We start from the raw sequence: 15,210 nt of genomic DNA on the forward strand, positions 1-15,210 counted from the left end.
TGCTCAGGGGAAAACGCAAACGCAATGTGTAAAAAGACATCTATAAAAATACATACATATATGTCTTGTGTATGTCTATATTTCTTATGTGTTTGTATACCTATATATATATGCAGTTTAATGAGGAGCAGAAGCATCATTTTTTGTGGCTTTGTGTTTCATGGCTGAATTATGCTCAGTCATACAGTGCACAAGCTTCGACTGAACTTACCTTGTGGCTGAGGCACTTATAAGGGCGCTCTCAAATGTATTCTCTAGTGTCTATTACTGTCATTGGAAAACTACTCTAGTTTTCCTCTCAGTGGGAACATTAATAGGATCTCTTTTTCTACCCAACCACATGTTTTTTTCAGAAAACTTGTAGGAATTTAAGTTTGCAACTTCTATCCTTCTGGTTAGAATTGGTCAACAGGTTCAAAAGCTGCAGCATAAAGCATGGACAGGCACAAACAGCAGTCACAGAAACAAAAAAGGACACATTTGTTTCTGGTACACTTTATAGCTCTTTAAGAAATCTTTATTTACTATCTCATAGTTGTGTTTTCCACATATAGTTCTGGTTCTTTACATATATAAAATACTCTTATATTGCAGACAACAGGGGCTTTTTTTTCCCATCTGCTATTGGAGTGTCTTGCTTAAAAGTACAGAAGAGCAGTATATCGAATAACACCCACACTCCCTAAATCCATAAATCTGGGTTGAAAAGTTCAGCCTGATTAATTCCTGAATACTTTGTCCGAGATTTGTTGAAGCTGGTCCAAGTTTTTAAATTCTTAAATATCAACACATGGAAATATCTTCTCAGGGGATTAGAAAGAGACCTTAAAACGAAAGCACATTCTGGAATAGGGCAGAAATATTTTGATTTTTCAGGTCAGGCCAGCTCTATCTCTTCTCTAATCTGAATATTTATGAGCTGTAGGAAAGCTGGCAGTTTTATACCCTCTTACAGATTATTGCCAGTTCCCTGTCATGACAGTGAAACATTCTCACCTTTTTAAGGCTTCTGAAAGGGGCTTTCCTACTGATTTGCCAAGAAGGTGGGATAGATCAATTTGGAAGATGTGACACATTTATTTTTCCCAATCTGAGTAAGCATATGTTTTTATATCTCTGAACTAGTGACAGAGTGGTAGTATCAGTAACAGGGACTAATGGGTGCTTCTAGAGGTATGGATCAGCAATGTAGGAAATCAAACATCAGACCTCCTCGTACCAGTCAAGAATCCTATGGCCACGCAATGCAAATTGCTGGTCTAGTGCAAACCCGCTCTGTCAGTGGAACTCTTAGCCAACTTTGAACGGGTCAATTTTGTGCAAGGAGGATGTATACTGCATGAAGTCTGTCTGTAGCAGTTCAATAGATGCTTCACTGGGTGGCTCAAATATCATCTGTCTTCATTCAGTCAGGGTAAAACTGGCATGAACTCCAGTTGGTTTGGTTAATTTAAAAGAAATGCAGGTGGTCACACCTTATTTGTACCAGGTGGGTGTTTCTATGTGGTGTAGCAGTGCATAGCTCAAGCAAGCGAGGCCTCTGCTCTGTCCTTTCCAATCTTTAGTTAGACTCCACTATCATCATTCTGTATTTAAAAGTCTAATTATTCTAACTGTGTTCTAACTGACTTATTACTTAGGTCAGCATTAGCCAGATTTTTGTGGTCCATGAGTTGGCAGCTTTTCTTGAGCGTGTCTTGTCTCTTGATGACAACTGAATTGTGGTCACTGCAAAGCCAGCAGTGGCTTAGCTTCCTCTGACCCAAAGGTAGGCAAAATCAGCTTCTGCCACCTTTCCAGATCCCAGCTGGCCCCAAGGACAGTTGGACTGTCCTAATGAGTTAGAGATACTTTCTAACATCAGATCATCAGATCACCCTGTGCCTTACGGGAAGAAAGGAGCGTTCTTCCATTTCTATTAACATGCCTGGTAAAGAAAGGTTTGCCAAGTGAAGTGGTGAAAAGCAGATACAGGGGTCCAGAAAGCATGCTCTCCCACCAAAAGAAACCCCTAGGCAGCTGTTAAGCTGGATCCTTCCAGGTCATAGCACCGTGTCTCAGAGCTATGTGTCCAGGCTACTCTGTCAAGATTTTTGTAACAAGACACAGATCTGGCATACCTTGCAGTCAGCGCCAATAGGTTTTTTGCATTCCTCGCAGGTGTTGGAATAAAGGTTTTCGTAGCATTTCACACAGTAGGGGCTGTCCTCCCTGAGGATGTACTTCTTACCAAACAGGGACTCTTTGCAGTAGTGGCAGTCAAAGCGTTCAGTCATGTTGGTGTCCGGAGTCCAGCTATCCTGTCACGAAGACAGAAACAGGCACTTGTCAGACTGAGCTACACTTGACTCAATCCCCCAGTAAAGGTTTATCAATTCCGGTTTATCACATTGTACCTCAATTTTAATTCAACTTTCAGTCAGATAAATGAACACGATAGGAAGAAACTGGACTATAAATTTTGCAGTGCTGGGTAATGACAATAGTCCATCTACTTTAGCCATCCACTGACCCATCTTTGACCAGGGCTAGTGTTAGAGACGAGCGAGAGGAGTAAATCCTGAGTTTGAAGAATTCACATGGGATTTGTGAATGGGATTTGACCAATAGGTCCAAAGCAAGAAGCTGTCTCTGTAGGGGATGGAGGGAGCCAAATACATTAGGAGGATGAGATAGCTAATCTGCAGAAGGAGCAACATCTCCTGCATAAGGCAAGACAAAGGTTTGCATTGCTGGTAGACTTTAGTCATGCACAGGCTATTGGGCACCGCTGTTGCGTGCTTCTGCTCCTACAGCCACCTGAATATGAGCCAGCAGTGTGCCCAGGTGGCCAAGAAAGCCAATGGCATCCTGGCTTGTATCAAAAATAGTGTGGCCAGCAGGACTAGGGAAGTGATCGTGCCCCTGTACTCAGCACTGGTGAGGCCGCACCTCGAATACTGTGTTCAGTTTTGGGCCCCTCACTACAAGAGAGACATTGAGGTGCTGGAGCGTGTCCAGAGAAGGGCAACGAAGCTGGTGAAGGGTCTGGAGCACAAGTCTGATGAGGAGCGGCTGAGGGAGCTGGGGTTGTTTAGCCTGGAGAAAAGGAGGCTGAGGGGAGACCTTATCGCTCTCTACAACTGCCTGAAAGGAGGTTGTAGAGACGTGGGTGTCGGTCTCTTCTCCCAGGTAACAAGTGATAGGACGAGAGGAAATGGCCTCCAGTTGCGCCAGGGGAGGTTTAGACTGGATATTAGGAAATTTTTCTTCACTGAAAGGGTTATCAAGCATTGGAACAGGCTGCCCAGGGAAGTGGTTGAGTCGCCATCCCTGGAGGTATTTAAAGGACATTTGGATGAGGTGCTTAGGGACATGGTGTAGTGGTGGTCTTGGCAGTGCTAGGTTTACGGTTGGACTCGATGATCTTAAAGGTCTTTTCCAACCTATACGATTCTGTGATTCTGTGATTCTGTGATTCCTTTTCTACATTCTCAGTGAGCCAATGCCTGGCAATCATTGCCCTGCAGTGGGACACCAACCCACCATCTCTCCTCATGCATAGGACTATGGGCAGTGTTAACAGCAGGAGATGTGGGGTCAGTAATTGTATATCTGATTTTTCTCTGATGCAGTTGAATGAATTATCCAACAGCTGTAGCGTACTGGGACATAAATGGGAGCTAGCTGCCCTGGTTCAGGCAAATGTCAAACAAAGGTTATGAAAGGGGAAAAGAAAGTAGAAGAAACTGCAAACGATGTATCAGCTTGTCTGAATTAGAGACAACTGCTGGTTGTTCCTCAGGTCTTGTTATGTCTCCATCATTTTCTGGATGCATGCACAAGCAACGATGACACAAATGCCTTTGATTACTTGCATGAATGTTCATTATTGCCTGGGATGATTTATTTTGGGTTTCATTGGAGTCATTAGTTTCTTTCTTAACCTGAGGCTTGCAGCGTGTGTTGCACCTGAAATCTGTTTGGAGGTTACAGCTGGAGCAGGGCATAGCTGCCTGCTTAGGAAGGGGAATTTCCCAGGCGGAAAGCACATTCCACCTGGACTGCATGATCTTCACTGCCTGCCAGGCCTCATCTCCTCTTTAAGCCACATTTGAACTATAAAGCCTTAAAAGTTTTGGGTACTAATGGCTTAAGTGGCTACCTCTGTCTTTCACACACAAGTGACATTTACAGCAGCTGCAGTCCTTTTGCCAACTTCAGCTCTCAGTTTTAAACAAAAAGTTGTTACTTGCTTAGTGTTCTTGGCACAGGTTGCTTGATTCTGGAGTTTGTCCTCTCTTTCTGGCTGTGGGAGTCACCCTTAGGACATTCTGAAATCCTGAGTTCTCCTCCAGGATTTCAGTTTTTATTATTATCTTTTATTCCCCATAGCTGGGGTTTGATTAAGGTTTTAGGGCAGCCTGAATGGGCAAAGTTTGTTTTGATAGCTAGAAAGCTTTTTTTTTTCTTTTTTTTTTTTTAATGTTGGGTCAACTGCTGAATTGTGTGACTAGCACAGACTAAGGGGCGAGTGCTTTTATATGTGCGAAGTAGGTAGGTGATGGCTTAGCTGCTGGGAAGTCCTTTGAACTCCAGGTGACTACTAAGGAAGAAAGAGAAACAAACTACCAAACCCCAAAATGTGCTTGGAAGAAAAATCCTGACAGCTGGTCGTCTGTGCTACTAACAACCCAGAAGGACTGCTGTCCCGCTGCTTTGACCCTACTGATGCTCTAGGAACTAATTAACTTTCTTATCCCAAAGGGGAGCTAGGAGTATGCTAGGTGCTCTTGGTCCTTAAGGTGTGAAGAGGACCATAGGGACTGATAACAAAAAGTCAGAAAGTAAGAAGACTTACGCTGGAGAGAGAAGCGCAATGACTTCTAGCCCCCTCTAGCCCATCTCCAACAGCAGTGGCTAGCAATGAAAGTGTCAGGGAGGAGAACAGGGCCGGTACAGAGTGACCTTTCCTTCATAACTGCTCCCAGCAAGTTAGTCTCCTCTGGAAGCGGAGGTGCAGTCTTTGCCACAACGTTTAAAAGGTGATGGTGGATTTATTTTCCCCTCTGTTTTGAGCCTGTTTACACCCCCAGCCTACATCAAACGTTTGTACTTTCCCATGACAGAACTAGAGAGGACTTAATTTCCTTCAAGGAGTAATTTCAGCAAAATGAATGGAGTCAGACCAGTATAAACTGGTGTGTGTATGTATGACTGAGTCTGAGAGGAGTGATAGTTTTGTCCAAATAGTCTGCATTTAGGACAGAAATCTGTACTTTTTACCAGGTTTTATTAGACCTTTTTTCCAAATGACAGGATTTGGTTGCACAGTTAATTTGCATTATTACTAAGTTAAAGTGTGAGCAGGAACCATTTATGAACTTGCATTTTTCACCTTTCTTCAGAATTAGTTCTTTCTAGCCCTGAATTAGAAGTAGATGTGTGATACTGAAGAGTGAAAAATTTCTCTGCAGTCAAGATGTGTAAAAGCAAAAACCATAAAGTGTGATTCCTTTACAGGTTTATACCATTTCTATCCTTCATCCAAAGCTGATAAATGTAAAATATAGAAGTGGTTTGTGACTGGAAGAAGGACTCAGAGGTGGATGTTCCAGTCTCTTGGTCACAGGAGGTTTCTTCTTGAGTGCTGTATTATTTTCTGGGTGCTCTTCACAGGAGCAGAGGCAAGCATTATTTAATAGAATAGTCACTGCCACTATTTTAGAAAATACCTGGGCATTTTTCTCCCTATCCTGAAAGGGATCTAGTTTTGTTAAATGTGCTCTAAGATTGTCACAGCAGATTGTCCCCATTGCCCTGAGCAGGGAGAGGCAGACCTGATTTCTATGTCCCGAACAGATTTAGGGGTGAACTCTGCTCTATGAAGACACTGAAGGGGTAGCTCTGGATGGGGTTCGAGGCACAGCTCCGGAGATCTGAGAAATTAAAAGACAAGAAAGGAAAGTTTCCAAGATCTGCATTTTGGTTTTAGTTGCGTGGACCTTTTATTGGATCTGGCACTAATTTGAGATCCAGTATCTCTCGAAGTTAGGAATTCAAGTTCATGTGGTTTCATTCAGAAAGCTGGAAGTCAGGGTGAAGCATCCCAAATTCCAGGCTGTTTAGATCTGGGCCTTGGATTGGATCTCACGATCTACTATGTGATATTTTGAAGATATTTGACAGCTTTTTTCTTCTCTGGAGAGAAGAAATTAAATGTAATCACAAGACCTATCTACTGAAGAATTAGTAGGAATGTCAAACAAATCACTTCACTGTTGTCTTACAAACAAGAATGTGAAATCATACTAAGCAATGTTTTTGCCGTCACTTGGTGCACATGGTCCTCTACATCGCCAGTCTGTTGGTCCCTGTCATGTACAAAATCGTGCTTAGCTTAGTGCAGATTTTATGCACTGCTTTGGGCTTTAAGAAAAAAATAAAAGACTTTCACAGTTGTGGATGGACACAAATTGCAATTCAACCTCTTTGCCATCGATCTATTTCTTCGTCTTGTGCTTGATACTTGTTGACTGTAAAGCTTTGTGGGCCAGAAGCTCATCTTTATTATACCTCTTCGCGGAACAACAAGGTCTTTAGATTTTATCGCAGTAGTCATTTTATATTTATGCTTTTTCAGATTGCTCTCAACATTATCATGAAGCAGAAATTGATTTTTCTGCCATACAGTCTCCCTCCTACAACATTAGACATAACAAGTACATCTCCAAAAGGAAAAGAGCTTTCCATTGCATGCCCAGAAGAGAAGTTACAGCTTATGCCAAATGTTAGCACTACCCACATAGTGTCTTCCAGGAAGTAAGAACTGGCATGAAAATTACCCAAAAGTTAGTAGGCTGACTTAGAAACTATGCTTCTTTCCTCTTCTTCCCCTGTTTGCTCAGTCAGTCTTATTTTACTAGCAGTAATTGTTAAAGTTATCATATTACCTCATAAAAATTAGGGCTCATAGTGTCACTAAGAGATCACCCAGTGTTCCCCCATCCCATGACACTATTGACTACTGGAAAAAGGGACTAGATGCCCCAGACCTTGCCTGCTTTTTGAACTATGTCTGCAAGCCTAATAAGCGATGTTCTGTGCATCTCATATTTCAAGCCCTCTTAGGGGGTGTTGAGCACTGAGAGGTACAGATGCACACGCACAAAAGAGAGAAAGAAGCCAAGGGAAATTGCCTAAAAAATGTAGGAGTTGTTTAGTTTATTCAGTGCAGTGAAGCTCTGATCTCTTGTTGTAACGGTAGCTGAAGACACAGAGTTAAGCCCCTGTAGATGCCAAAGGGGGACTTGCTATTGACCTCAGTCAGGTCAATAGGGCTGGGGCTCTAGGTGTGCCCCTGGAGCAGGATGTTCTCTTAGCCACCTGCACAGGAAATAAAAGGTCTTTGGAGACACCCATCTTCCTCCAAGATGTACACACATTTCTCCCACCTGACAGTTTTCCAGAAGAACTGTGCACATGGAGAATTTTCTATCTGTTTATTCTCCTTCCCCTGAGAAAGGAAGATTTGTGTCTGGCAACTCCAGTGACATAAGCCATGCAGGTCTAGAGCATTTGGAAACAATTTATATTAATGTTCCGAAGGCTAAAATGCAAAGATTTATGATATCCTTTGCAAGTATGAACTAGCAGTTCAAACTATGCTGGTCTTCCTGGCCAGAGGTGATTGTTTTCCTGTAACTTAGCAGCTATTGCCACATTCGTTATCTATTATCTTGTTGCAGCAACTGCAAGCCACTCTTCTAAGAGCTAATCATTTTTTCAAACCAGGCCATAATGCCATGCAAGTGGAGAGGGGGGAAAACTAATTTTACTTCTTTTTAATTTACTTTAGGAAAAGAAGAAACGTCCATTTGCCAGTAGCACTGACAAGAAGGAAGAAGAAGTAACATACAGTCAGAGTCCACCTGAACTTCAAAATTCCTGAAGTAGATGCTCACCACAAGCACCCAAAGCATACACGCTGTGTGTTTAGGTTTACTAAAACACATTAAGAGGCCGTAGCCCTCTTTCTTTGTCTATGATGCAGAGCAGCCAAGTCTCCCTCCATGGGCCACAGAAGGACATTTTCTTCCTTATGCTAAAGATGGCCAACGCAAAAGCTAACCAGATGCTGAGAGACAAGTGACGCACAGCTCATCCTGCAGGAACTCCAGCCAGCCACTCTTCTCCTTCCATAGGCCCTCTGTCCCTGCCAGTGGCTACTGGGTTACCACTGCATGAAGGTGCATTTCTCGATTAAAGAGAAGAAAAGGAAAATACTTTTGCAAGGTTATTGAGACACTGAAGCTTATTACTACAGCTGTTGTTCATACCATCATCTTTGTGTAGGTCCTTAAAAAGGGGAGTCGTGACTACTGTAGGGAACAAGTTGTTGGGTATCCTTGTATCCCATGATCTGGGGTTTATGCTAAGCTTGTAAATAAGACAAGCATGCTTAGACAGATGTGGCTGCACTCTTCATTTTTTTAAGTTGAGAAGAAAGTGGAAGCCTTTTTCCCCTGCTGCTGCTATGGAAGAACGATCCTGTAGTAAGCCCATCAAAAGAATTTGGCACCCTGTCTTCAAGAAATCAAGGCCTTATAACATGTCATTGCTCTTTCAGAACAGCCCTGTTAACAAGCCCAGACTGCTTTACCAGTGTCCACATTAAGGTTAGCATATTAGAAGTATCTAATTACAGAGGTGTTCATTGCTGCTTCTAAAGGTTTTAAGCTCAGAGTAAATATACATAGATCTCCTAGAAGCTCCCCAGCAAAAGCCAGGAAAACTTGGTTTAATATTTGAACATAATAGTAATAATAAAAAACAATAAAAATCAACCCCAAGTAAAGAAACCTCTTCCTAAATATCCCACTCAGGTCTTTCTATTATACATACTAAATATTAAAAGCTATTAAAAAATGTTTAGTTTTTAATGGACTTTTTAAAGTTACCTTAAAACATTATTCTGTTTGTGATGTAACTGTGTAAAGATGTAAAGAATCACAGTTGTGATTTACATCTTTACAACTGTGATGTAAAGAATCACAGTTAGGTTTTTCCAGCGACTCAGCTTCCTTGTACACGGCTGACTTATTTTGCCTATGCTATAACATTCCGATGTTTCTTTTTAAGCACTTTAGAGCAATTTTCTGAGCAGACGGACTGCATTAACATGTGCAGATAACCAAAGCATACCTGGTTCCTGTCTGGATTGCACAGTCAGCCTATCATGAACTGGAAAGTGGATAGTCTGCTATTTAAGATTGTTTTCCTTAACATATTAATAATAATAATAAAAAAAACCCCAAAAAATGTTTCTCATGTGGTAAGGTTCCTCACGTGCCTGGCTAAAGTGATCCCAGTTATAGTAGTGGAGAGGGAACACTCCAGTTGCGGTTTCTGTGTGGTTTGTTGTGTTTGGCAGTCAATAGGGATCTGCTCCAGTTTAGAGCCACTCCAGCAGTGGTAGAGCAAGCACCAGTGGTAGTAACTACAGAGGCCACAGAATAACTGAGCACTGACACTTTGAAAGTGTATCCCACACAATTTACACTATGATTATCTGAGGTTGATATTGAAATGACTGGAGGATGCGTGGTCTTACCAACATTCCTGCATTCATTTCAGTTACAAAAGGAGCCTATTGAAATAACATGGAGCATGACTCGTAAATCTACCATAGCAAGGAAGAGCACAGTTCAAGCAGAAAGGCTTGCTCTTATTTTCTATTTTAAAGCCTTTTGAAACTGTTGTTTTCCTTCTTTCTCTTGCAGAATAAGCAAAGGCTTATTCTTTAGAAGAATAAGAGAAAGATTTCTCAAAGACAAAGTTCCAATATTTGATATTACTTAGGCATAGAAATTCGTATTTCTAATAATAAGAGCATTTAAGCAGATAACAGAAAATGATAGAGGAGAAAAATAGTGTGAGATTAATAAAACCAATTGTTATCTCTGGCCCTACACTACAGAAATAATGTATAAGCTAAATGACTGCAGACACTAAACTCCAACGCAAGTTAGTTTTGCCAGAAAAGAATTGCTTTCTTTTATTGACAGGAACACTGCTAATCCCAGAGAAATTAGACCCTAAGATAAAAATATCCAGAAAATGCCACATGCTACCATGCAGTGACATTTCTGAATTCTCCTATATTTTTGAAGTCCCGCATAATACAATCCAGGGCACAAAACCAGAACAATGACCCAAATATTCTATGTTTCCTTCCTTCTAGAAAGAACAGACGCAAAACTGGGAGGACTTACGGAGGAAGAATGCTTTGTTATTTGTCCTGGCCTCTAGCAGAACAGCTCTGGGTCTCTCTGACTGGTTCTGTTTACAGAGGCAAGACCACAAAGCCCCTTTCTGTCTAAGATAATTGGCATGCGTGGTGATTTGGAATATAAGTTAATGTACGTCTTTCAGCTACCGTACAAAACTACTGTAGCAGAGAATGCCTCAGGGCGGTGAGGCATCCATACTTCTGTGCCGTTGGCTTTCCAAAACGTGGCAAGGGAGGCTGTGTAAACCTTAGAGGTACCCGTTCAGCTGGGCACATCTTAGCAAAATAGATTGATTACACCTGGGTGAAACCAGTTTGGTCCAGTTTGTTTGCTGGGGTTTGGGGCTGGAGACTGGACACAGAGAGCAAAGAGATCAGCTATTAACGTTGAGTCAAAGTACCTGCGGTGCATGAGAGATGCAGGAGCAAGCACAGAAAGACACAGAGAGCCTGGAGACAAGGACGTAGGCAATCTTTTTGTGGGTGAGATCTGTTCTAACTGAAGACGGAAGATGTTGGGTCTACCATGGAGAGATGCATAGCATAGTACAGAGGAGGAGGAATTCATCACAGGTGGGATCCTGGTCTCTGAAGATCCTTTTAGTCTAAATCTCAAGAGTGTTTCAGAGCAGTGACAAAACAGGGGTAGGGAAATGCTGACAGATATTTTACCGTTTTATGCAACTCGCTACTTCTATTATGCGAGGTGAAATAAAGAGTGGTGGGTTTTGAGCCCTTGTGCCTGTGCTTGCCAAGGGTCTAGAACTACCTCCCACCACCAAAAGTGCAACCTTAGGGCTTGCTCTGCTGTGATTGATAGATTTGCAACTTTAAAGTTGAAAATTTGCTGTGAAAGGGAGAGATGAGTAATCTTATATCAGTGTTATGCTCACCTAGACTCCTCTTACAGTGTACTGCGGTATGTACAGTAGCCATTTAGCATCTTTCTTAGTATTATCCAATTGAATATAGAAGGGTATGTGAAAAGGAACAAAACGAGGACTCTAACTTTTTCACCTGGTATGAGTGTTATGGTGTTCAGCCTTAAAAGAAGGCTCTGGTGGTTTTTAATCAAACTCTCTCTCTATATATAGCTAATTAGTATTGTTGAAATGGTAATGCTTCAGTGGCTGTCAATATATCCAAGATTTATTTCCGTGAAACCTGTCATTACCCTGCCATTTCATACCCTCACTTGGGGTGAATCTGCATCACAAATAACTGTGCATATGTAAATGAAACATTAAAATTACACAATTAGGATTAATCAGTCTAAAAATGCAAATTATGAGATCCCCAATCTCTGAAGCAGTACCCAAGTGAGGGAAGGTGACTCCCTACAACACTACACCATCCAGAGTTTCTCTGAAGATGCTCAGGACTGATTTATCCGTCAGAGAAACACGATTGAGCCTCAGACCTGCTTGTAACTGGTCTGTGGGGACCTTGCAAGCGTGGCGGCGTGCTGGCCAGCAGTAACAGGCATTGCTTCAGTTTTCAGCCTGATTTTCACGGAGAAGAAGCCATTTCCTTTGGCTGATGGTGTCAACATTTATCTGACCCTCCCTTAACTCTGAGTGTCCTGACCCCTGTGAGGCAAGGCAAGGACAACAGCAGGTAAGACTTGGCTCTCGGGCTTAGGGCTCAATGCCCTGGAGAACTGAGCCAGGAGTCATTCATGTGAATATAGATCTTTACAGCCCTCCTCATCCCTTTCTTTTGGGATGAAAGCTTGAATTTGCAGTGCAATGCAGCAGAAACTCTCACCAGCCCTTACAACTGCAGGAGCTGTACTTTGTCACCAACCTTTCTTTTTTTTTTTGGCTCCTGATGTTTAAGGCATGATGGGATCCTGGAAGACTGTGTTGTGTGTGATTGAAGGAGTTGTCTAATTTTTATTCTAATGCAAAGCGTGCCAGCTGGGATGGCTGATGTCTGTCTGTATGGATAGGAAAGATGTGATTTCAGGGAAAGTGTTTCCCTAGACTTCCTTAAGAAACTGTATAATCGTAGGTAGGAAACAGGGCCTTTATCCCAGTTTCCTGGGGTAAAGGCCCTCTTCCTGGGAAGAATCTGTAAGCCAGTACTTTAGCTGCGAATCACCAATACGTGCTCCTCATGGCAGGAGCTTTGCATATACAAACAATGTCTGACGCAGCATAGCCGCTGCTATGTGACAACAGTGATCTCACAAAAATTAGTAATATTTTTCTATAAAACCCAACCACCTGGAAGTGACTACTTGGTACTTGCATGTGTAGCCCCGCTGACTCCCTTGGGAGCACATTTGGCAGAATGGTGAGAGCCAAAAATAAGTATATTCTACCCCAGCAGTTCTGCCATCTTGGGATCTTCTAAGCTTCCTCAAAAGACCTCAAGAACTGGTCCATCCCCCAGCCTCAGGCCTGCTAGTCAGATGGAGATGTTAGGTAGGAACCCCAGGTAACTTTCACAAATATGATTTCTCAGCAACAGCGGTTTGTGTCCTTTCAGCTGCCCTGCTCACCTCAACCACGTGTTGGCTCGGAAGCCAAAGATCATTATCTATGTTATGGCTAGGGTAAAAGATAGTTTTATTGGTGGTCTGGTCAGATTTTGGATACAGTAGTGCTACTATAGCAGTGTTTGGAACTGAGTTTTCAATAAATATAGTACCTCATATACGTTTTTTTTATTTTCTCCAAATGTGGTCAAGAATATACACAGGCTCTATTGACAGAGCAGCCTTTAGAGTGCATCCTTTCCCGGTTATATGTACAGGGGCAGAAAACAAACAGAAATTTGTATAAAATAAATTAAAAAAAAAGACTATTTTTCTGCCTTCCACAACCACACACCTGAAGCAATCATTTTCAAAGTTTACCATCTAGTTGATAAAAGGCACAGAAGATTTTAGCCAGAAAGCAGGGAGTCCCATAAATGTATGAACTGATGAAAACAGGGTTCATAACAGAAAGCGAATGGCAACCTTAGTTATAGCATTCCTTCACATTTGGATGCATGTGAGTATCTAATAACACACCCCCTTCTGTGGGTCCCTTCTTGGACAATTCCTATTTAAGACAGTGTACAAACATGTATAGCCAACAATAAATGTTACAGCTACTGACCATGGCAATCTCAGTGTCAATCAGCAAACAGCAATCAGCAATCTTAGTTAATATACCTCTAGATAGGAGTCAGGGGAGTAACAATAACAGACTGACTGCTGCTGGTATATAGATTTTAGAAGGTTTGCTTTCTTGTGCCTATGTGTGTGTCTCTGTACACAGCAAAGCTGAAATATGCAGGTATCTGGTGAACTAAATAAAAGCTGTATCCCTTTAGGGAAGTAGAAAGTTTAGAACAGCCATTAATGCAGACAATGAAAGTTAGTATTTCCTTTATTATGTACACAGAGAAATCCATGATAGACGGCATACATTAAGGACCTGGGTTATTGTGGCTGCACACACATGCACGCAGAGAGAAGCACGGAAGGAAGGAATTCAGAGCTATTAATTGGGATTCGCGTTCTAATTTATTCTCTCCACGTAAGAAGAAGAAATACGGTGCTGATGGCTCCCCGTTTTTCCCGTACACAATCTGTCCACAGCGTTTGCCTGCAAAGAGGAAAGGCTACCTTTGTTTCATGTGCATCTGCTCTTGCTACCGTGCAAAAATCCTCCTTTGTTGAGCTCGGCAGCAGAGGGGTGCACGGAGGTGTAAGGAATCTAAGACCCGAGCTTCTGCTTTTCCTCACCTCCCCAGCGGGTTACACACGCAGCACAATGCAGTCATTAAAAATAGTTACACATGAAATGACCCAGCACCTCATCAGCTCGCTGATGTGTCACTGTACGGACGGACATGCAGCAGTAATTGCTCTGATAAGAAATTTGTCTTTTTCTCCTCTTCACACCCCTTGCCGTGTGCTCAGGAGAAAGGGGGACCGGCAATGTCTTTCCTCGCATCCTTACCCAACAACCCACTGGGGCATTAAACAACCCTCTCCTCCTCTCTGCACCCTTTGTTTAAAGCGACACCTCCAAAGATCTAGTCCGTGGGTAGTGGGGAGGGAGGGGAAAAAAAGGGATATTTACTTACAGAGCAGTAGCGGGCAGTTAATGTCACCTCCTGGACCAGGGACAGGGGGTCACATCCATTAACAAACGTGTAAAGAGCACACCGGCCTGCTTGCAGAGGAGAGCTGTACAGCTAGCCGGGGCTTTCTACTGCCTGCGAAGAGCGGCTCTTCCGATTTCAGCTCTGCAGTCAGTGTTGTGTGGAAAGAGGCTGCTGCCTTCCCCAGCCTAGTGAAACCCCTCTCTATCATTTTACCATATAAGGAGACAAAAGCATCGGAGACACTCATTCTTTTAGGCGCTCTGCAGCTGGCATTCGACACTTTCTCTATTCCAAGGGTGTCGATACTTCCCCCTCCTAAACATCTTGTCTGTCTTGGCCCCCTTCCTAAAATAAGGCTCCCCCTCCCTTCCTCCAGCCTTTGTTTCTCTAAACCCCTGATGCTTATTAATAACGTAGCTTTGCTAAATCCGAGGGATCGCGCTTTACAGGAGGAAAGGTTTTACAGCAACTCAAACCCAAACATTTGTAAGGCTCTTCACCTGGCTGAGAGAATAAAGTATTTGGTTAAAATTGGTATGAGGCTTTATTAGCTTTGGCTGTTTTGCCTGCACTGACTTAGTGCCTTGCCCAGAGAAGAGTGAAACAAGCTGTTTCTCTTCTCCTTTGTGAAGAGGTGCACATTTTTCTGAGGAGCAAGTGTGCAGGCATTTCTTTACGAGCGTTCAGAGCCCATTCTTGTTACTCTCCACCCTTTTTTCTTTCCAAGTTCCCCCATAGTGAGGAGGAAAAAGAAGAAAACCAGGGAAAATTAATGAAACCAAAAAACCCCCTTGTGTAAGAGAAAGCCAAAGGAACAGATTGTCTCAGCACAT

The 15,210-nt window shown here is 42.6% G+C and overlaps 1 protein-coding gene across 3 annotated transcripts in view; it reads right to left on the reverse strand.

The window, feature by feature from the left end:
• FHL2 (four and a half LIM domains 2) overlaps nucleotides 1-14,548 on the reverse strand; it is a 28,005-nt gene extending 13,457 nt beyond the window's left edge. Inside the window, exons 1-3 of one of the 3 annotated variants that reach the window (XM_075524844.1) lie at nucleotides 14,357-14,548; nucleotides 5,820-5,918; nucleotides 2,121-2,300 (exon numbers count right to left, since the gene is read on the reverse strand). In XM_075524844.1, the coding sequence (XP_075380959.1) occupies nucleotides 2,121-2,276 (156 nt within the window). In that variant the 5' untranslated portion in view covers nucleotides 2,277-2,300; nucleotides 5,820-5,918; nucleotides 14,357-14,548. The remainder of the gene's footprint in view (nucleotides 1-2,120; nucleotides 2,301-5,819; nucleotides 5,919-14,356) is intronic. The other 2 variants (XM_075524834.1, XM_075524853.1) reach the window with 2 other exon arrangements.
• Between the last annotated feature and the right edge of the window lie 662 nt (nucleotides 14,549-15,210).

Source organism: Mycteria americana, chromosome 1, assembly GCF_035582795.1.
Source record: "Mycteria americana isolate JAX WOST 10 ecotype Jacksonville Zoo and Gardens chromosome 1, USCA_MyAme_1.0, whole genome shotgun sequence".
In the NCBI taxonomy this organism is placed as follows: domain Eukaryota; kingdom Metazoa; phylum Chordata; class Aves; order Ciconiiformes; family Ciconiidae; genus Mycteria; species Mycteria americana.